General features: G+C 39.3%; 2 protein-coding genes across 3 annotated transcripts in view; one reads left to right on the top strand and one right to left on the bottom strand.

Annotated features, from left to right (window-relative positions):
• LOC124121880 (beta-1,2-xylosyltransferase RCN11-like) overlaps positions 1-22,769 on the top strand; it is a 138,880-nt gene that overhangs the window by 38,628 nt on the left and 77,483 nt on the right. Inside the window, exon 1 of one of the 2 annotated variants that reach the window (XM_046484978.2) lies at positions 19,541-19,882. The exons of the other annotated variant lie outside the window; for it this stretch is intronic. The gene's annotated coding sequence lies outside the window, so the exon portion shown is untranslated. Of the gene's footprint in view, positions 1-19,540; positions 19,883-22,769 lie in introns of those variants that run through there. 2 annotated transcript variants of the gene reach the window in all.
• On the bottom strand, positions 3,035-5,890 carry LOC125380972. The gene is made up of 3 exons (XM_048396761.1): positions 5,564-5,890; positions 3,507-3,636; positions 3,035-3,254 (listed from the first exon to the last, which is right to left on the bottom strand). Exons 1-3 carry the CDS (start codon positions 5,841-5,843, stop codon positions 3,035-3,037), a joined length of 630 nt encoding a protein of 209 aa, XP_048252718.1. The 5' UTR covers positions 5,844-5,890.

Genomic DNA, 22,769 nt, shown 5'->3' with positions numbered 1-22,769 from the left:
ATTAGAATGGAGAGATCCAAAAAAAGTAGAAAAGTAATCTTGTACTTTACTTAAGTACTTTCACGAATGCTAGATACACCCCGATATATATATATATATATATATATATATATATATATATATATATATATATATATAATAAAATAATAAAGTCCACGTTAGTCCATCATCTTCTTTATATCAGTTTCATACATAGTACTTTCGCTGTCTCATGACAGCTCTTCAGTGTAACTGACATATACATATAATGACGTCATACTTATGATGACGTCATAAATTACAACTGTGACGTCACAATGTATTTACACTCCAGGGCCCGTATTTATAAAAACTCTTAGAGTTGGAAATTTACTCCTAACTGCCAAAACTCCTAAGAGTTCACTCCTAACTCCTAAAAGTTACTCCTAACTCCTAAGAGTTACTCCTAACTCCTAAAAGTTACTCCTATCTTTAGGAGTGGTCATTGGCACTCTTATCTACTCAGCTAAACTCTTAGAGTTCCAATATGGCCGCCGCCGTGCAGCTGCGACATCGTAGAAATCGTATATTTCGAGCTCGAAAAGATGTGTTAAATGACCTTACTGATTATGAACTTATTGAAAGATACAGACTCAATCGTGCCGGCATACATTTTGTGACAAATCTTGTAAGGAATCAGTTGCAAAGCCCTACGAAACGAAATATGTCGCTAGACGCTGAACTGAAAGTAATCATTACTTTGCGATACTTGGCGACAGGTAAGATGCAGCTTTGCAATGGCGACGATCTGGGGATAAGTCAACCAACTGTCAGTCGTGTCATAAATCAGACCTTAAATGCACTCGTGATTCCGGCCATCTTACATCGCTTCATTTCTATGCCCTCCAATGCGGCCGACCTCAATCGAACGCAGGTGCAATTTCAAGCAATTGGTGGATTTCCGGGTGTGATCGGAGTAATTGATGGGACACACGTTAGGATTATAGCTCCACATGTAAATGAGCCAGAATATGTTTGTCGCAAGGGATTTCATAGCATTAACGTTCAGGTCGTCATGGACGCGAATTACAAAATACTAAACATCGTGGCAAAGTGGCCCGGGTCAGTACATGATTCCAGGATTTGGAATAATTCCAATTTGAGACATGCGTTTCTGAATAATCAGTTTCCGCACGGTTGTCACCTGCTCGGGGACAGCGGTTATCCCTGCCGGCCACATCTATTAACGCCCTACCTGCGGCCTCAACCCGGACAACAAACAAATTACAACAGGTAAAAAAAATCAAAACAAAAGGATATCGTCACCGAAGGAATGCCGGGAACACAAATGAGAGTAGTGTCCCCTTATCACTTTAAATATTTTACAGAAGCTTCACATCTTTGGTGGACTTGATAGTAATGTAATAAAGTATCTAGGCCCTAGTTTTCAAATTATTTTGGAATTAATTAAGCTGACTAATGATACGGAAAGTATGTGCTTAACATTTAAATATTACATAAGGAGATTGGAGTCATTATCAATATTCCATCTTTTCTAATTGCAACATCTAATTTATATATAAATATGTATTTAACCAAGGGAGTTAATGCACCTGTCATTAATTTGAGCATGAAGAAGTGAACAGCAACAACTTGTGCTGTTTATCACTAGGTTACTAATACACAGAACATATTCAGTAATTAATAGGCATATTGAGGGTTTCTTTACATCCAATTATTTTCTAAATATGCTATTATGCCTATGAATTAATTAATTGTTTTAAAGCAGTTACTTCATAAGAATTCCTACCATTTACATCATGTTCAAGATCACACAAGATCACAAGAAGTTTAGTGGAGCGTGGAATAGGACAAATGAAGAGACGGTTTCATGTACTGCACAGTGAGGTCCGCTTGGAACCGATAAAAGTCTGCAAAGTTATTGTGGTGAGAAATTATTATTTCCCCATTTCAATATTTTTCATTTTCTGTTCTTTTAATTATTTAAGTAGTCATGTACTTGTTCTGATAGATAAAACTTTAAGGTCATTCATTGTTTGTTCATGATTTTGACATTGGGATATGAAATGTTATTCAATGTAACATTTTCTTACATGTCTTTTTTATACAGGCTTGTGCTATCTTGCACAATATTTGCAAGAATTTGAATGTCCCAATGAATGCTGGTGATGGAGGAGCTAATAACAATGGTGGCAATGGTGGCAATATTCACCAAGGTCCAGTTGCAGCTGATGGAATTAGATACCGCCAACAAATCACCCAACAGTACTTTTAGGTTAGTGTAAAGTATCCATGATCATAATAAAATTTTGATTTGAAGGTTTTAAAATATATTATCTTGATATTCATATAAAGACATGAAGTAACAATTAATTCATATCAACATTTCAAATAATATTGATAATTTAAATAATATTATATTTGCTTTCAAATTTCAGAAAGCCTGATCATTGATGACTATCTCTGTGTATTGTGACAATGATTATGGGACAGAAATGTAAGTTATTTAAAAAAATTAAAACCTTTCGTTACATGTGATTATGGATGTAATAATAAAATATTTTCAAATATTAATGACAACATTTAGAAAAGAGAAATGTAAGTTGAAAACATGTAAATTTGCTGATTTAAATTAAATTTTCAAGTTTTATTGAAAACAGAGACAAGACTATTTTCAAGTAAATACACCTTGTTTAGATATTGAGACCATTTGATTCACTTCAGATGGAAACAACATTGATATGGTGAGCTACTTGTACCATTAACGGGATGAGGAAAAGATGAACCAACACAAAGGCAAGTTGATAAAGATTTTAATTAAGTTACAATCACACATACTTTTGGTTATAATAAATAGAATGTACAATGTCTTTCTCTAGTTCCTTTTACAAATAATTCAGTCAGAAAATACATTTCAGTTAATTAATTTTGAAAAAATTGATTTCAGTAACAAAAAGCAGTGAAAAAGGAGCATGATTTTACTAACATTCATATATATATACTATATACATTTTTTGTAGATATATAGAACAATCTCAGCCAAATACAATATCAGTTATTTGCTTTTTAATTTCTTTATCTTGAGACTGTAATACTCCTTCTGGAGTTCAAGCACTTCAATTTGTAATCTCTCTCTCTTTTCCCTTATAGAGACTTCTGAAGGTGTGTGAAATTCCAGAGGAATTAAGTCATCCAGCACATAGCTGCTGGTGTGGCTGGCGCTGGTGATGGCCGAGGGTGTGATGTTGATGGGGTTCTGGTATGACTCCGGAGCACTGAAACAAATATGATAGTGTGTGTTGATGTATCATTTAAAGTGGGGAATCCTTTTGTGTGAATAGATTATTTTGTATGTAAAACTGTTGACACTTTTTGTTTATATTAACTAAGTACATTCATTAATTTGAGATTGCTTGTCATAACAATGATAGTTCAATGACAGTTCTTATATTGACCAAATATATTGAACACATTTTTAATTGTGAATTGTGAATAGCAGTATAGTACATGTTTCTTATGTAGGGTACCTTGTTGTACTGGCATGTTCAGGGAATGAATCAAAGCCATCCAATCCACTTATGGTAGTGTTATCACGTCCCAGGATGTTTTGAACAACCTCGGCAACTGTCGACAATTCAGGTCCAGCTGGACCACCACCTGTAAATAATTAAATGAATTTTGTCATTCTTTCATATCTCATCAATTGAACTTTGTATCCTATTTCCTCTGTTGATTTTGTATATGTACAGTGTGTAAATCTATATCTGTTGTTATAGTCATCAATATACCCAAGTTATTCAAATTTGATACTGTTTTAAATTTTATATCATGATATATATGCTAAAGTTATTCTTCATCCATTTGGATGTAGTATTTATGCAGCATGTTTATATTATTCTGGAATCAAATAGGAATGTCATTCTTCACATTATGTATATGAAATAAATGAAATTTTAATAACAAAATAAATTGTAAATAATTTTCCTTAGGCATCATCATCAATTTATGTACATGGATTATGGGTTATTTCCATCCAAAACCTTAAAAGCAGTAAAAGAAAAAAAGAAAACAATTTTGATTTTGATGGGAGAGTATAAATACATAGATTCAGATCCATTTTTCATTTTATGGCAACATCTTTTACTAATAGAAATTCATAGCAAAATTTTAACTTCTAGTAAACAATTCATACATTTTTTCCAAAGTGATAGGGGATTCTGTAATCCAAGGAATTAAATTGCTGTAGCCTTCTACAGTCAAGTCCAGTTAATCCGACATTGTTGGTGGCATATGATCGAAAATTGGACAACTACACGATAGATAACGATTCAAACATGTTGTAATAAAAAAGGAAATATTCCTATTGTTGTTGTTGGGAATTGAAACAGTTTTTTGTATTTCAAGGCTGTTTTACCAAGTTTGAATTTACCGGGTTTGGGTTTGTGCCAGACTTTTCACCAAGTTTCAATTTCTCGGTTTTGGTTTGTGCTGTTTAGGATTTTGGCCACTATTTTGGAAACCACGTTTTGTTTGGAAGTTGATAGCTGCGGTTATCGACAAACTTTGACTTTTGTGGGGATTTGAGGCACCAAAATGTTGTGAGTATGAACGGAGAATACTTTGTTTGTAGCCAATAAATAATATTCTGCGGTTTACATGTTGTAAGAAGGTAAATTTTGTATATTTTATCGGCGAAAGATCTGTATCGTAAGTGCTTAAAATCCGGAAAATCCCACTATAATATCTATTCTATGTAAACAATGCTGTCTGTATTATGGTGTAACAATATGGTATTTTCATGCTATTTTCACATTTATGTATTATTTCTTTTGTAGATTAATTTAATTTGGTTTGAATTTTATACTTATTAGGCTTTGTTTATTTTATTACAGCTTGTACGTACCAGTCAATGTACCAGTTTCAGTCATTCAGTCAAAGTCAACTTTGTAAACCAGTGAACATTATGACAATCGGTCTGTCAGTCAAGTTTGTACAGTCAAGACAGTCGGTCAACCACAATATGTTGTCAAGGTTGAATTGGTCAACCAAACTGTTTGAATGATGATTTGGAGAAATGTGAAAATTGTGACATTTGTCCTTCTGTCTACGTCAGTTGGAATTGTGACATGGTTTGAAAAATGTGTTTAACAGCTGCGGTTGTTGAATAAATGACTGCGTACAGAAATATTGCCTTAAATTTCATTCCCTACAACAGTTGTGTTTCATTGTTCGCGGAATATGATTTCTAATCATGCAACCTCTAAAGTTTAACACAAAACATGAAGTTTATCTCTGCAGCCGTTTAAATATGCAGCTACTCGCCGACTCGTCTCACATCAAAACACGGGTCTGTGTGTCGGATTTACGAGACTGATTAATGAGTGATTTCAGCAAATCGTTGCAAATTAGGTGTGTTTTGGAGCCGGAGTGCGAAACTGTCGGATTAACGGGTCTAAACAGCACTGATTCATCGGTTCCCATCATTTGTGTCGGATAAAGCCGATTGTCGGATAAACGAGACTTGACTGTATTATTAATTTATTATTGCAATTACATTTTTACTATAAAAATGAATTATTTTTACCTGTACCAGTGAGCTGTTTTCTCTTGGTGGCTATCTCCTCTCTACTGTTTGACTGGAGAAGCCACCACTTCTTCATAATGTCATCGGTGGTTCTTCGGTTCTCCAAAGATCTGCTAGGATGTGCACTATTAATTTGGTTAGTTATATCCTCCCAACATTTCTTCTTATGATCTGAAGTAAGGTTGGGCCCAAATTTCCCCTTAATTGTAGCCTTGTTTGCTTCTATTTGTTGCACCAGCAAAAGACATTCTTCTTTTGACCAATTCGGTTTTCGGCCCATTTTGCCTTTTGTTCGTCTGCTGTGAGATTTTACGAACGCTTCTTCTGGCAAAGTGCCAAATAATATTTTATTAAATTTTATTAAAATTAATGAAATACCGATACAACAAGTAAATAGAATCATAAGAAATAAACATATATTTAGTTAACATTGGAAAAAATCACTGTTGACAATTCAGTGTCACCGGGAATTACCCAGATCGTCCGGATTTTAGGCAAAAATTACACTTCCGTTACTAAAAATAACTTGGGAATTCCCTAGTTACGAGATAGGAGTTGCTCTAAGAGTTTTCCTATACGTTAAGAGTTCGTTGACTCTTAGGAGAACTTTTAGAGTAACTCTTAGGAGTTAGAAGTAACTTTTAGGAGTTAGGAGTAACTCTTAGAGAAACTCTGAGAGTTTTTATGAATACCGGCCCAGCGATATATATACTGCAGAAAAGTAAACTTGTACTTTATTTATGTGAAGTATATACACACAAAGACATAACATGTAAAAATATATATAAACATTCTTTATTAGCACTGGTAGTAGCACTGGTTAATTAATTGAATTGAATAGTCTTTGTGTACTCCAACCCTGCATAGAAGCCTGCAGCAAAGTCGGTGAAGAACATGTTCCCTTCAAACAGACACCGGCATATTTTGTATTTCAAACATGGTATATTAACATGGTCCCAGCTGGCAAACACGAGTTGTAAGAACTCAGTGTTTTGGCCTAACTTCATATATTCATCGGAGGCAACAACTTCTTTGTGCAAACAACTGCGTCATCACTGATTTTCAGCGATCCATTAATATATTTTACGGCTATTGTTATCGTTAACGCAAAACGGAATTTGTTTCGTTGGAAAATTGAAATTGGTTATTCTTTAGCATTGATGTTTCATATTTCTATTGTTGTTTTTGACATGAGTATTGGTTGATAACAACATCTAGTGTCACGTGACAACAAATAATATTTGTATGCCTGAAGTGTCTGGATTTTCTTTTGTTGTGGCTATTTGATATTGACCGGGCCACACATTTCAGCAAGAGGTAAGCAAGTGTGTTTTAATAATATTTTATTCAGGAAACAATAGTTAGAATTTGTTTCCCGAACAGACTAAATTTTCCCTTTAAAATAACACGTGTTTTAACACACAAAAATGTTAAACAAACACAAGTTTGTTTCTACCGTTATACTTGCCCATGTAGCCGTCGTATACATGTAAAATATATAAATGTTGTGTACGGTCATGTGTGGAATTGAATACAATATTGAAATAAGGAACGTGTTCATAAGGCGAGACATTTCAAAACAATGTACAATATAAGGTGTTGAAGATCTTCTTTGGTTGACTACAAAATACAGTTTTTACACGTGCACATACCTTAGGGACATCATAAATTATATATATTTCCTAATGTTTTCTTATCTTTAAATACCCACAACGAATTCAATCAACATCCGAGGAATACAATTTTCGTAGTTAAAATTATAAATCTACTCAATAGAATCCAAATGGAGCCCAGAACAAATCCGGGGAGAACTTCACCGTTGTTGTTGTGTAGACAGGCTCTTGTGATCCGTGCTGCATGCGGTCGAGCATTGTCCTGCTGGAATACACCGTTGCCGTTGGCTGCAATTGGGAGGACGAGTGGTAGGAGAATTTCGTTGATGTATCGTTGATGTAAGATTGCCCTGGATATGGACCAAACCTGTCCTGCCATGATGAGAGATATCCACCCACATCATAACGCTACCCCCATAAAACCTGTCCACTTCCTGTCCGCAGTTTCCGGCGTAACGTTCTCTCCGACGTCTGTAGACCCGTGCTCTTCCATCCCCTCGACGGAGGAGAAATCTTGATTCGTCGCTGAACCAGACCTCCCTCCATTGCAGTTGAGGCCATACATGTGTTGACGACACCATTGCAGTCGTTGTTGACGATGTTGTCGACTCAATATGACACGTAGAACAGGACGACTTGCTTGTAGGCCTGCTGCTCTTAAACGGTTTCGTACGGTCTGGTCGGAGATCTGCGCAGTCCGGGTATTTGGGATGCGTTTGAGGTGGATGTGGTCGTCCTTTCACGTAGGTGGCGCAGTCAGATGTAGCGGTCTTGGGCGGGAGTGGTTGCTCTTGTTCGTCCCGAACTTGGCCGATCACGTGTTGACCCATGCTGTTGAAACCGATCCCGAGCTCTACATTGAAAACCCTGGCTACAGCTGATCGGGATTCCCCTGCCTGCAAGCGGCCTATGACGTTGTTTCTTTGCACTTCTGTTAATCTTGGCACGTTGTTCGACTGTCACTGTTCGATTGAGGCAGATGCCAGGCAATAAAAAAACTTGCATTTTAATACCGTCCATAGTGCTGCTGCACGTGTAGTACGTGCAGCTCCATGGCCTTTTTGTTAATGCACTGGGTGCGTTTTTCCGAATTGTACGTGTTTCCCGACATGTGGTTTGTATGTCCTTGTGATCATTTGATCCAGGAAATTTGTCACTGACACTATTTCACATTAAACCTCTTCATTTTGCACCTCTTGGTCCGCTAATGTTGCTTATATGGCCAAAAATATCCGTATTGCGTTTCTATTTTTGACGAGTATATTTGTATATTATCGTGAATCTGCATTATACGCTGTGGACCATTGACTGTACCATGGGCCGTTGGCCTACACATGCACGAATAAATAAAGACATAATAGCGGTGAGTCTGTAATGGCTGAGTTATGTTTGACATTGATATTTGATATTGACCGGGCCACACATTTCAGCAAGAGGTAGGCTGGTGTAGTTTAAATAATATTTCATTCAGGAAACAATAGTTAAAATTAGTTACCTGAACAGAACATACATATATCTCCCTTTAAAATAGCATACGTTTTAATACACAAAAATGTTTAACAAACAAAAGTTGACGTTTACCGTTATACTTGTTTTCAGGACAGATGCGAATTGTTTTTTAAATAGTCCATGTAGACGCCGTCTACATGTAAAATAGATAAATGTTGTGTTCAGTACTGTGTAGAACTGAATACGATATTGGCAGGGACGTTTCTAAACAATATGCAATATAAGGTGTTGAAGATCTTTTTTAGTAGACAACACAATATAGTTTTGCACATACCGTTAGCTACATCATAAATATTATATATTGTTGTCTTTAAATACCAATATCGAAAATAACTCAACAGACACAAGACACTCTAATAACTTCATAAGGAACTGTTTGTATTTGAATTTATTTTATTTGAAACATGAATACTTTTGACAGATGATATTTGTAACTGTGAGACGGTGTTGGAAATAAGCGAAACGGGGATCAGCAGAAGATTGAAACTAGAGACGTAAAAAAAAAGAAGAAAAAAGAAAGAAAAGAAACTAGACACGGTACTGGGTCTTGGGTAAACACGACATACGTGTGTTGATTTTACGTGTGTAGAGCATCCAGTGTTTAATTATAATATCCTCTGATTTCTGATATTATGCCATCCAGATCAAATAATATATTCGCCTAAAAAAGGACCAGGAGAAACATGACATATTTTATTTCAGAAATAAACGACGAGTGGGAGTTGTTTATCGTACAATAAACACTGCAGGGAGAATAAACAATGAGGGGAGCATCTTTCTTGTATGAGATGCCAACATTATTTAAAAGCCCCTTTTAGGATGATGATAAAATGTAACAGCTTTAAAAATATGTACTCGTATTTAAATAATGATGACTCCCTGAATACAATCCGAACTCGGCAATGACGGACAAGTCCACTTTATACACAGGTGGTATTTCCCACATATTCTCACATTCCTCACGTCGATTACCTGTACGTTTCCTTCAAACACGGATTGTCATATCTCTCCCTCCTTTGGGTTCCGCTTTTATCTGCGTTGTCCAGCTTCATCAATGGGGAACAACTCACTGGACACCCCCCACTAACACCCCCTACTAAAAAATAACGTCGTCCAATATACGACGTTATCAAGTTGCGAGCGTATGTTCGAATCTCCAGAAATAACGTCATAATAGAACAATGTTTTATCGTGAAATAAACCCCACTTCGTTCTTCACTGTTTTTTGCGATTTATCGTGTAGCTATTTTATATATAGGTATACACTGTTGATCTGAAAAAAATGAAAGTTTAATCAAAGTTGCTTTTAACCTAACTGTTTGAGAAATCTGACACTTTTGGAGTAAAACATTCTTTCATATTGTACCGGGCGATTGATGTCACATGTTAATTTATCGCTACTATATATTTGATCACTTCGTCACAACTATCTACCTGATAATGTATCTTGACAATGTTACAATCAACAACTAACTGTTTAGGTAAGAAGCAGGTCTCATGAATATCTGAAACCTTCAGAACTGTATGAGAGAACTGAATATGAGAAGTAGAATACTGACAGTGTTAACATGTAGGGGATTGATTTGAGCCGGCACTTGCCCCACTCCTTTTATGATCGGGGGCACGGGTGGCTCAGTCGTTTAAGGCGCCGTGATTCGCTGTGTAGAGTTGCGTCCCTTTGGCACACCAGAAACTTATGATTGTGGGTTCGCTTCCCGGTTCGCCCCGATTATGTTTCTAGGTTTGTCAGCACCATACCCATGCTCGTGGGTTTCACCGAAGTGATAAACGTCTGAGAGCTTCATCACTTCGGGCTTTCCTTCCACATTAAGCTGACACGCCGCGATATAACTGGAATACTGTTAAAAGCTGCGTTAAACAAAACTCACTCACTCTTACGTAAATCGGTGGAATAAAACTTTAGCGTAAGCATGTTGTTTTCATGTAGACTTACTCCTATAACTGGAAGTATATCTATTTATCCTTGCTTAATATGTATCATCCGTTCTATTTACAGAGATGTTAACAACAGGGAGGGGAAAAGTCACATACAAATCTTCTCCCCCCCCCCCCCCCCCCCCCCCACACACACACACACACACCCCCCACACACACCCCACCACACCCCACCCCTACCCCAACCCCTTCCCTAAAAGAAGAAAACATACCAACTAAAAAAAGGGCGTCATACAGCTGGAATATTGCCGAGTGCGGCGTTAAAAAAACCCCAAATAATCATACTAAGCATACCCAATAAAACATTCAGAGGCACGTAAAAAACATTTTGGACGAAGTGTAAACTGTTAATATGAAAATATGTCAGGTAGCTTTAACTACGATTCATGACTCATTCTTATGAGGGCGGTCGGGTAGCCTAGTGGTTAAAGCGTTCGCTCGTCACGCCGACCCGGGTTCGATTCCCGACATGGGTACAATGTGTGAAGCCCATTTCTGGTACCCCCCGCCGTGATATTGCTGGAATATTGCTAAAAGCGGCGTAAAACCATACTCACTCACTCACTCACTCACTCATTCTTATGAGATGTGTGAACATTGCAGAAAATTAACCTGAGTAAACACAAAAAAGAGGGTCTACAATTGCTAACAATGAAGAGCCTAATGACCCGTTTTTAGTCAGTGGAATTGAAGCCCACTGACTTGTGATTCAGGAAGTTAGGGGAAGGCAAGTGACTATATTTTGTCGTAAAGAAACCTGTCTGCCAAACAAGTACATTATTCCAACAGAGATTAGAAAGTCACCAGCTTTAATCGACGCAGCGAGTGTTCGATGAAGGACGTACATCCCCTCTCTGCCCAGATCTATATTTACTGAATAAACGCATTGACTTTTGCTCAGTGACATAACTAATGATGGTACATGGCTTCCCATGGCTTCGAGGAAATTTCCGGGCTTCATCCACTGTATTGTGTCGTGCACACTATTAAGATTATACACACTTACTTGAACATTTACATTATTACATGAATCTTACTGAGCCGTTAGTGGACATAATTTATATCCAATGATGAAGCTTTTCACGTATGTTACCGTTTTATTGAATGACACGAATTCATGACATAATGCGAACTAAGACCTTGAAGCAATAATGTAATCAGTGACACTACTGAAACAAAGGTACAATCACCCAAAACTACCTTTGAACCACATCTTCCATTCATGATATTGAGATTTAAGTGAATACAAAGCTGTAGCAATGATATTGATATTGATATTGATATTGAGATTTAAGTGAATATAAAGCTGTAGCAATGATATTGATATTGATATTGATATTGAGATTTAAGTGAATACAAAGCTGTAGCAATGATATTGATTTTGAGATTTAAGTGAATACAAAGCTGTAGCAATGATATTGATATTGATATTGAGATTTAAGTGAATACAAAGCTGTAGCAATGATATTGATATTGATATTGAGATTTAAGTGAATACAAAGCTGTAGCAATGATATTGATATTGATATTGATATTGAGATTTAAGTGAATACAAAGCTGTAGCAATGATATTGATTTTGAGATTTAAGTGAATACAAAGCTGTAGCAATGATATTGATATTGATATTGATATTGAGATTTAAGTGAATACAAAGCTGTAGCAATGATATTGATATTGATATTGAGATTTAAGTGAATACAAAGCTGTAGCAATGATATTGATATTGATATTGAGATTTAAGTGAATACAAAGCTGTAGCAATGATATTGATATTGAGATTGAGATTTAAGTGAATACAAAGCTGTAGCAATGATATTGACATTGAGATTTAAGTGAATACAAAGCTGTAGCAATGATATTGATATTGAGATTTAAGTGAATACAAAGCTGTAGCAATGATATTGATATTGATATTGAGATTTAAGTGAATACAAAGCTGTAGCAATGATATTGATATTGATATTGAGATTTAAGTGAATACAAAGCTGTAGCAATGAACTCCCTTATCTGTTTGCCATCATGTCACGCGAACGTTGTCACGTATAACGGGCATCATATATAGATGAGCAATGGTCCAACGTGACATGAAATATCATCAGTTTATATATTTCTAAAACAAAAACGTGAGTTTTGAGCAAAGGGAAGTATTCTCGCCCAAGGGCCTCTCTTCGCCCATGGACAGGCCCATGGGTAACATAATTTAAATTTTGAGTTTTCGAAACATTGTTTTTCATTTGTTCTTCCTTTGTATGTACCAATGAAAACAGTATGTTGAATTTTGGAAATACCTTCGACCGAGACTGGCCACAGCATGGAGAGTTTCTGGACAAATGGGTTTCCAGAATTAAACTATTTATGTAAAATGTAATCAAACTCTATACTGGTTCTTGCATTGAAATCCCCTCCCTGTAATACATTAACATCGCATGGCTCTAGGCTTATACCAAGAAATGAGTCCTGAAAATGTTTTCCACGCTTAGTGGGCTTTTTATTACACACTGAAGAACCTTCTCTGACGCATGTGCCTCGTTAATGCACAACTAGATATGCTCCGAGACAATTTGAGAATGATTAATTTCCATCATTGTTTCCCGTTGATAATGACATTTCAGAAGTGCAATTGAAGTTCAATATTTCATATTTTACATAAATTAAATGCTTTTGAAGGAAGATTAGTGAGTGATTATGTTTTTACGCCGCTGTTAGCAATATTCCAGCAATATCACGGCGGGGGACACCAGAAATGGGCTTTCCACATTGTACCCATGTCGGGAATCGAACCCGGGTCTTCGGTGTGTCGAGTGAACGCTTTAACCACGAGGCTACCCGACCGTCCCGAAAGACGATTAATACAGGTATGATCCAATGTATACATGCATATACATTATCATTTTCACTACATCGCTGAAGAGGTTGTGACCTCGAAGTGTGTGTTAGATATCAATTACTGAAGTCATCAATAGACGTCGTTGTATTTTTCTCGCTCCCAAAATGGACATATAGCTGCCGTTAATATTAGGACCTAGAAGTATTGTTGATGGATCATGCTTTTCCGTGACGCCACCAATGTGATGTTACAAATATGTGGGCATGTACAAGAGCTAAAGTTTTAAGCAATCATGGTTCGTTGCAGGAGGCTGTGTCCTGTCCATGTTTGCGGACCTGCCTTGTCACGTCTAGGTCACATTCAACAACACAACATGGAAAATATTTCAAGACAGCGACTTTTTCGAATCAGTGTTACTGACAAATAAATCGATTGATAGTTTTTTTTCCCCTAAACAATGCGTATTGTTGCACAGAATGCAAAGAAATAACGGCTAGGCGTTGGAATAGATGAGAGTTGGGCTAACGCCACTTTGAAAGGAATTTCTGTCATTGTCAATGCTGCCATCTAACTGTGTGGAAATTGTCGTAAAGGGCGACTATGCTTGTCGTAAAAGGCGAGTAACGGGATCAGGTGGTCAGGCTCGCTGACTTGGTTGATGCATGTCATGGTATCATAAATTGCATGGATCGATGCTCATGATGTCAATCACTGGATTGTTTAGTCCAGACTCGATTATTTACAGACCGCCGTCATATAGCTGGAATATTGCTAAAAGCGGCGTAAAACCATTTTCACTCACTCCCTCACTCACTGTATCATTATATCGTTCGAGACGATTTGTTCAGTCCCAGAACATTGTTTATAGCTATGAATTACCTATGAAAACATTAACTAGAAGCAAAAAACTATCCCCCCACTATCCCTCCCCCTAGAATTAATAACGTTACACTTACTTCGGGATCGCCCATTGCATATTTTTTCGTTTCAGACAGAATGCTTTTGTCAGTCTGCGTTTCAAGCCCTACAATTTCTTATTGAATGATTTCCCTTAAACATGTTTACAAGTGATATTTCTTCTTACAAGCTAGCGTGCGCCCTATAGTTGTGATTCATGATTATTTCAACTGAATTAACTGGGCACGTGACGGGAAACTGGTTATATAATCCCAACCGTAAGTCATAATCATAACCATTAACGATGGCACCAGCAAATATTTCGCCGATAGTGGCAACTGAACTTGTTTTGTTCCATATTCCTAAAGTCTGTGAAATTGGGTTTAACGTCGCGTCCAAGGTTATTGACATGCATGTGTGTGTGTGGGTGTGTCTGTGTGTGTGTGTGTGTGTGTGTGCGTGTGCGCGCGCGCGTGTGTGTGTGTGTGTGTGCGTGCGTGTGTAGTGCTAGCTCACTGAGATACCATGCCGCAGTTTAAAATGAGTTTTTACGCCTGGAATAAGGTTTGAAATAGTAAACTGTCCAACCTATTTGAAATACTATACGCACACATGTAATTGTCATTAATTTGGCATCGTGCCACCACCTGGATTATAGGACATAACACACCCACCAGGGACGTTTATTTTTTTATTTGTTCATTTGTTGTTTAACGCCGCACTCAGCAAAGTTCCAGCTTTATGACGGCGGCCTGTAAATAATCGAGTGACAATCCAGTGACTGACATCATGAGCATCCACGCAATAGGGATACGATGACATGCATCAACCAAGTTAGCGAGTCTGACCACCCGATCCCGTTAGTCGCCTTTTTCGGCAAGCATGGGTTGCTGAGGACCTATTCTACCCCGGATCTTCACGGGTCTTCAGGGATGTGGATGCTGATGTAACTGGTGCATTCCCCAAGTAGACACGTTTGTAAATATAATCAAATGATTTGGAATACTTGGAAATATGTGCATTTACATTAATGTCAACACTTCCTGACGTCAGGAGATGAGCTTTTTTCGTGGCAGTCTGTCAGTAGAGGTTGATAATACAAGGAGACTGCAGTGAAAACACGTTAATTAAATCGTTTATCATTTCCACAGAAATTATTTGTTCTCCCGACGGTCCGCCTGTGAAACAGGTGATGTGATGAGATCAGCTCAAACACGCGAGTTAGTGTGAGTCATCGCCTGTAGGTTTAGGAACATCATTCGGCTATTTGGAATAAATGATTGGATATTGTGTAACTATGGTAAATATGACAGAATTTGAATGATATTAACGTATAAAGGAAAAGTGCAAACAGGATGTTCTTTCAGTGTTCGTGTTATCCTTTCCACAGATGGTCGTATTATTTATTCCGGGCGTTTCATAGCGTATGACGCGTTTAAATGAGTGAGCTAGTGAGTGAGTGAGTGAGTGAGTGAGTGAGTGTGTGAGTGAGCTAGTGAGTGAGTGAGTGAGTGAGTGAGCTAGTGAGCGAGTGAGTGAGTGAGTGAGTGAGTGAGTGAAATCATTCAAAACATGAATCTTACGTAAGCCATGCAGTACAATGTTTTAAATGGTCTCATCTCTTTCTATGTTGGGGGCGGTCGGGTAGCCTAGTGGTTAAAGCGTTGGCTCATCACGCCCAAGATCCGTGTTTGATTCCCGACATGGGTAAAATGAGTGAAACCCATTTCTGGTGTCCCCCGCCGTGATATTGCTAGAATATTGCTAAAGCGGCGTAAAATTAAACTCACTCACTTTCTACATTGTGTGTGAAGTTAAGAATTTAAATTTTGCAGATTGTCCGACAATGGACGCGACCTGGAAGTGTACTGCTCAAAAGAAGGTAAAGAACACCCGACTGTAGTTAAGCTTGCATGGCCGTAGTCATATGGAAAGATCGCGTGTTCTTAAACTCCTTTTGAGTAGAATGTTTTGTGACTAAAAGTAGTTATAGTGAATACGACTTCTAACGAGCTGCAGCTTATATTCAATGTATTCCAATGTCATCGTAGCTACAATCTATGTGTAACCAAAGCACCATTCATATTGTCTGGTTGCACGTACTACCTTAGACTAACATTTAGCCTATGAAATCTTATATTACACAATATCCTTCTTGACTCTAGCTAGCTAGAGCTGGCTAGACTTGCTTTTGTATGCGTTTCTAGATTATTATTTTTTCATAAAATAAATATATTCCACAGTCATGGTGCAGGACTAGTACTACCTCTGTGGCATAGACACGTTGTGTGATATATTACCAGCAGTGTGCATATGTTACAAATGATGAGCTCGAGAGCATTTGTAATATTTGTCTGCCGTCGGCGTGATGATGTCATCTCTCATGTAAGGTCTGTCACGTGTGGTCTGTCACTTCTCGTAAGACCTCAACCGTGGGTGGACTTTCACATCACGTGTGACCTCAATGTCTAGACTTCCATATCTCGTGTGACCTCAACGTGCGGGCCTCCATATTTCACGTGACCTCAACATGCGGACCTCCACATCACGTGCGAACCTCAACATATGGACCTACACATTACGTGTGATATCAGCATGATAGCCTCAACATCACCTGGATCTCAGCATGCGGACCTCCACATCACGTTTGATCTCATCATGCGGACCTCCACATCACGTGTGATCTCAGCATGCGGACCTCCACATGACGTGTGACCTCAGCATGCGGACCTCCACATCACGTGTGATCTCATCATGCGGACCTCCACATCACTTGTGATCTCAGCATGCGGACCTCCACATTACTTGTGACCTCAGCATGCGGACCTCCACATCACTTGTAACCTCAGCATGCGGACCTCCACATCACGTGTGATCTCATCATGCGGACCTCCACATCACTTGTGATCTCAGCATGCGGACCTCCACATTACTTGTGACCTCAGCATGCGGACCTCCACATCACGTTTGATCTCAGCATGCGGACCTCCACATCACGTTTGATCTCAGCATGCGGACCTCCACATCACGTTTGATCTCAGCATGCGGACCCCCACATCACTTGTGATCTCAGCATGCGGACCTCCACATCACGTGTGATCTCAAGGTTCGGACCTCCATATCACATGTGATATGATGATGTGGACCTCCACATCACGTGGGACCTCAACATGTGGGCTCCATATTTCATGTGACCTCAGCATCAGGACCCACCTCGGCTGTAACATCAACATGTGGACCTCCACATGATAATTCGCTCTCAGCTTGAATCCATGCACATCTGGAGTGGTTTCTTTCACGACAACAGTAAATTCTCAGTACAGATGTTTCGACTGAAAACTCCCGAGTTCATATCCCCCAAAATAGCGAGTCTGGTTTAGAAGTGCGTCCATTACTGCTGATTGCTTGGCGTGTTTTCAACACAGCACAATCAGCCAACTGTTCAGCTCGTGAAAGGTGTGGGGGTCAATGCAGTAAAGAGTGTGTTTGCTCGCCTCTCAATCAGCAGTCCACATGGATGTATGTTCTCATCGCTCCTTACAGCCCAGTTTCAATATGCGTATGGACAAATCGAACATTCTCCTTCCTACATGAACATCACCAACCAAATCATAGCAAACCTACTTAATGAGTGAGTGCGTGAGTGGTTTGGATATAGCGCCGTTTCAACCCGAATTCCTATATCATGGCGTGTCAGCTCCCTGTTACAGCATCGGATTGGGTGGGCCAGAGTTACCTCCCTTAGCTGGAAGGATTTGCTGGTCGAGGGTTCGAATCCCCAATGTTTACTATTATGACCTATGGTCTATGCCCATCATATACGTTCCATTGAAGTGAGTGAGAAAACCGTTCAGGAATGTGTGCATTGAGTGAATGATGTTTAACACCACTTCCCAGCAATACTACGGCGTTGGAATCTTGATTCTTGAACAGACCATATAAACTAGTGATTGAGAACTTGAGCAGAGATCCACGGAACAGGACCACGGAGCTACAGGCAACGCAGTTAACTGTGCTAGTGGATTCGGATCATATGATCGTGGGTTCGAATCCTGTTTATGTTCCTTGGTAAGTCAGAACCATACCCGTACTTCCGGGTTTCGCCAGGGTGAGTGAGTGAGTGAGTGAGTGAGTGTGTTGGGTTTAACGCCGCTTTTAACAGTATTCCAGTTATATCGCGGCGTGTCAGCCTAATGTGGGAGGAAAGCCCGAAGTGATGCAGGTCTCAGACGTTTACCACCTCGGTGAAACCCACGAGCACGGGTATGGTGCTGACAAACCTAGAAACGTAATCGGGGCGAACCGGGATTCGAACCCACAATCATAGGTTTCTGGCGTGCCCAAGGGACGCAACTCTGCACAGCGAATCGCGGCGCCTAAGACGAATGGGCCACCCGTGCCCCCCGCCAAGGTGAAAAAAGTCACGTCAGAATTACCTCCCACATTAAACTGATAGCTGCGAAAGAACTGAAATAATGTCCATAACGTAACACACAATTCACTCACTCACTGTTCATTTAGCTCTCGTCCTTCGCTCTCTGTTCTTCGAGATAGAACAGATCTAAATAATGTGTTCATGGTTTGAATTGGTGCAGATCTTCCCAGTCTTCCCACATGGTACTTCCTGTTTCTCCATCCATCTTTTCTGTCATTTGCTCCCCAGGTCCTGCCGCCAGTCTCCCCCACCTATTCATCTTCTCTTTCCTTTCACGAACAGGGGCGGTCGGGTAGCCTAGTGGTAAAAGCGTTTGCTCGTCACGCCGAAGACCCGGGTTCGATTCCCGACATGGGTACAATGTGTGAAGCCCATTTCTGGTGTTCCCCTACATTGCTGGGATGTTGCTAAAAGCGGCGTAAAACCATACTCACTCACTCACTTTCACGAACAGCTGGTGTCATCACTGATCTTCAGTTAGCCATTCATTATCATATACGTTTCGTCACTATTTAGCCTTCAAAGCCCAATGGAATCTGTTTGGGTGGATAATCGAGATTGATTATTCTCTGTCGTTGACGTTTTAAATTTAGCCAACCATACCTCTTCTGCTGCCATCACACTGCTCCCATAACTGTTTACTCCTTGGCCTTTGCCAGACGAGGTCTCTCATGGCTTCCGTCCCTGGCGAATCCTTAATTCTAGGCTTTTGGTCAGCTGACAACTTCCATTCCCGCCTGCCATCGATTCTCTTCCTTCAAATTACAAAATCGATCAAACTATCTCCGTGCTAGGTCTTTAGTTCTTTAGGAAATACCGAGATCATTTGAAGATTAAAAACCCCACTGTCGACATACAAACTCTGAGGCGGCCATCCTCAATTTCGTCCCCACGTGCATTCTCCCCGTCTCGTGCTCTGTGACTTTTCTGGACAAGCTGTCCGATCGATGGAAGAGCAGGCGATGGTAGCAGACGACCGGAGCAGACGATACTTCTCCTGCAGGGAGAGTTGAGTCCTCGTTCCTAAGTATGGCAACAACAACACCGTCAACGTGGAATACTGCATTCTGTTTGAGTATCGGTGAGTACATAACATGTAGCCCTACCGCAGTTATATATATTCGTTAAACCGTGCTTAATCCGATTTGCTGTGGAAACCGTGCTGCCGTTTTCTGGCATAGCCAAACGTCTGTGAGATCCCGCTTCATATTTATGATACCAATGTCGAAAGCGGGATACGCTATTTTATCAGCAATGTCCTCGTCTGTTGTGAAAGCGGCATGGAAAAACTGAACTTGCATGCCAATTGCAGTCACGACGGTCCGACTGACTCCATTCCTATGGCAATTTCAGGATTTCGTTTTTTGTTTTTATATTTTGTTGGTATTATTAGATGTAATTATAAATATCCATTTGTTCCACCTCAGGGCAAAGGATTTGAGGTCGCTATGATCCAATGTTCAAATATCTCCTGAAACGTGTTTGGGCCCTGCGTATTCGCGTCAGCTTGGCGACCTCTTTAACCTTTTAATGTGATCATGTGATTTGGTTTGATATGGCAATTTCACCACATGTGTTGATGTAGAATAATGTGATGCTATGACTAAGCAGTATCATTAATTGACGTTAAACCTGAATAGAATGGTCTAGTATCCAATGGTCGTCTTCCCGGGGAATTATAAACCGGGTTCCTAGTACCCAATACGTGCCTTTTGGAGAGATTCTTAGGTAGAATGTTCCTGTAACCAATGGTCGTCTTCCCAAGGATTCCGTGGAACAAAAGGTTCCTTGTACCCAACACCTGCCTTTCCGAGAGATCCTTGGGGAGAATGATCCTGTATCCAATGCTCGTCTTCCCACGAGATTATGTGGGAATTGGTTCCTAGTACTCTAGAAACGTCATCCAGAGAGTTTCTGTGGCAGAATAGGTTCCAAGTTAATGATATTCATTTCCCCGATACACTCTGTGCAGAAGAAGTACTTGTCTTAAGCACCAAATAATAAGAAAATGGGGATTACCGTGTGTGTCAGACTAGATGTTTGTCTTTTTATGATCGATGCTCATCGATGCTCATGATTGACCTAAAACAACATTCGGTCAATCAGTGTAATGATTATAAGCATTTCTATATTCTCCTCACACATATTTACATGCAATTCATAACTTTTACTTCACCATGCATTGCATTAAACTTGAGACCGATCTTTGTTTCATACGGCTGAAATTCTATCGACCATGTGGTTTCCCTGCTAAAATAATTGGCGTTTGAGGACTTAAATCGTATTAAAGATTCGTCTTTAAACCTTTAAGGCAGGACAATAACAGAAGAGTCATATATTTCCTAATTTGTTTACTAGATTACAACGTTAGAAGATGAATATATACATGCTTCAACCCTTGATTGTGCAAATTTATAGTTATTATTCAATAAAAGGGAGTTCTTCCTTTCTCATTTAATTAATAATATTACAGTAAACTACGGTTATAACGAACTCCAAGGGACCACAAAGTTTACTTCGTTGTAATCGTAGTTCGTTATAGGCATACATACAGCATATATACAGCAAATGGCCGGGACCAAATGTCCAATTCGTTTAGATGTCAGTTCGTTATAAGCGTGTTCGTTATAAACGTAGTTTACTGTATCTGAACAATTCATCTTTAGCCTTCTTTCGGGGGCTTGGTCTGACATTAATACAGCGCAAGTTATGCTGTAACGTTTCTGAAAAATGTTCTCCTGTTTTGTATTCAGCGCAAGCTTTGCAGTCAGTATCCAATAGCGCGCAAAGTGTATACGTAACATTATGACGTATTCAAGTATGTGACGTCATCGCAAAATATATTTTACCGTTGTTTAATCTAAAAGAACGGGTTAAATTGATTGTACGGTCGCGGCCCATCATATCATTGTTACCATTTCTCACACGAATATCTCATCTCTCTCTGTCGATATCCCCGTTACCGCCAGGAACTTCCTCCAGACGCAAAGCCGGTATCAGTTGACGACTTTGAACTGTACTTTCCAGGAACCTTGACTAAACATTCGTGTCTTTTATTAATTTCATCGTGAATATGAATTATGATTTATTGACATATTTGCATACCTTGCGTTGTTATTTCCATTTTTCTCTTGGCAATTTGGGCGTTAACGACATACGAAGCATTTGGATAACTCGCCTACTAATGACTTTGTCTTCCAGAGTAGGATAGCAATCCACTTGTCAAGGCACAAAAATGGTCTCGTTAATGGAAATGGGTTTCAGATTACAGAGCAGAATGTGAGGTACACTGTACCTAGTGGAATGCAACGTATGAAATAATAACATAGCGTCTGATACGGTGCCATGCCAATGTGTGTTAAATGTTGATGTCTGATTTTACCATCACAGCAAATTCTACTTTATTTTCATGACGCCGTTAACTGATGTAAATCGGGAGAACATAGCAACTTGTATGGAATCTGGTTAGCCTGCTTGTCTCGGTGATTGTTTGGTCCAACACAATGATACCTCGCGGGGAGTACGGCTAGAATACGTCCCCAGCAAACTATGCATGTCGAAAGAGGCGACACAATTAATTCAGTGGTCAGGACTTGGTTCCTCGTGTGCCATTGTACCCCGACCGCGTAGGACGGGAGTGAATGAGGGGATATGGCGTCACACGATATGCCGAGGGTAATGCAGCATGGATAGATAGATATATTGTTTTTATTTTCTCCAGTATTGCAGATACATTATATGAGATAGATACATGAATATAAATGAAAACTAAACAAAGTAGTTACATGTCCTAGTGAAGGGGGTATGAACACATGCTGCAACCTTTTAACATAATAAGAGACTAGTAACATAGTTTCGCCCCATATATCAAGCTCAAGGTTTTTCATGCAATCAGGCACTCGGCCTAAGAGGAAAGACATTATAGCATCATCATCATTCGGCCAAAGGTCAACAGAGCAATTTGCATC

This window comes from Haliotis rufescens, unplaced genomic scaffold, assembly GCF_023055435.1.
Source record: "Haliotis rufescens isolate VD_foot unplaced genomic scaffold, xgHalRufe1.0.p SCAF_16, whole genome shotgun sequence".
NCBI classification, from domain to species: Eukaryota; Metazoa; Mollusca; class Gastropoda; order Lepetellida; family Haliotidae; genus Haliotis; species Haliotis rufescens.
The sequence above is the reverse complement of the archived record's forward strand: the minus strand, read 5'-3'. Positions and strand labels throughout refer to the sequence as shown.

Excerpts from the sequence above, each read along its gene's own strand:
- LOC125380972 (XM_048396761.1), bottom strand. The coding sequence starts at position 5,843 with ATGGGCCGAAAACCGAATTGGTCAAAAGAAGAATGTCTTTTGCTGGTG. Across the intron at positions 3,637-5,563 it reads AAAACAGCTCACTGGTACAG|GTGGTGGTCCAGCTGGACCT; the intron begins GTAAAAATAATT and ends AATTATTTACAG. Across the intron at positions 3,255-3,506 it reads GAACATGCCAGTACAACAAG|TGCTCCGGAGTCATACCAGA; the intron begins GTACCCTACATA and ends TATTTGTTTCAG.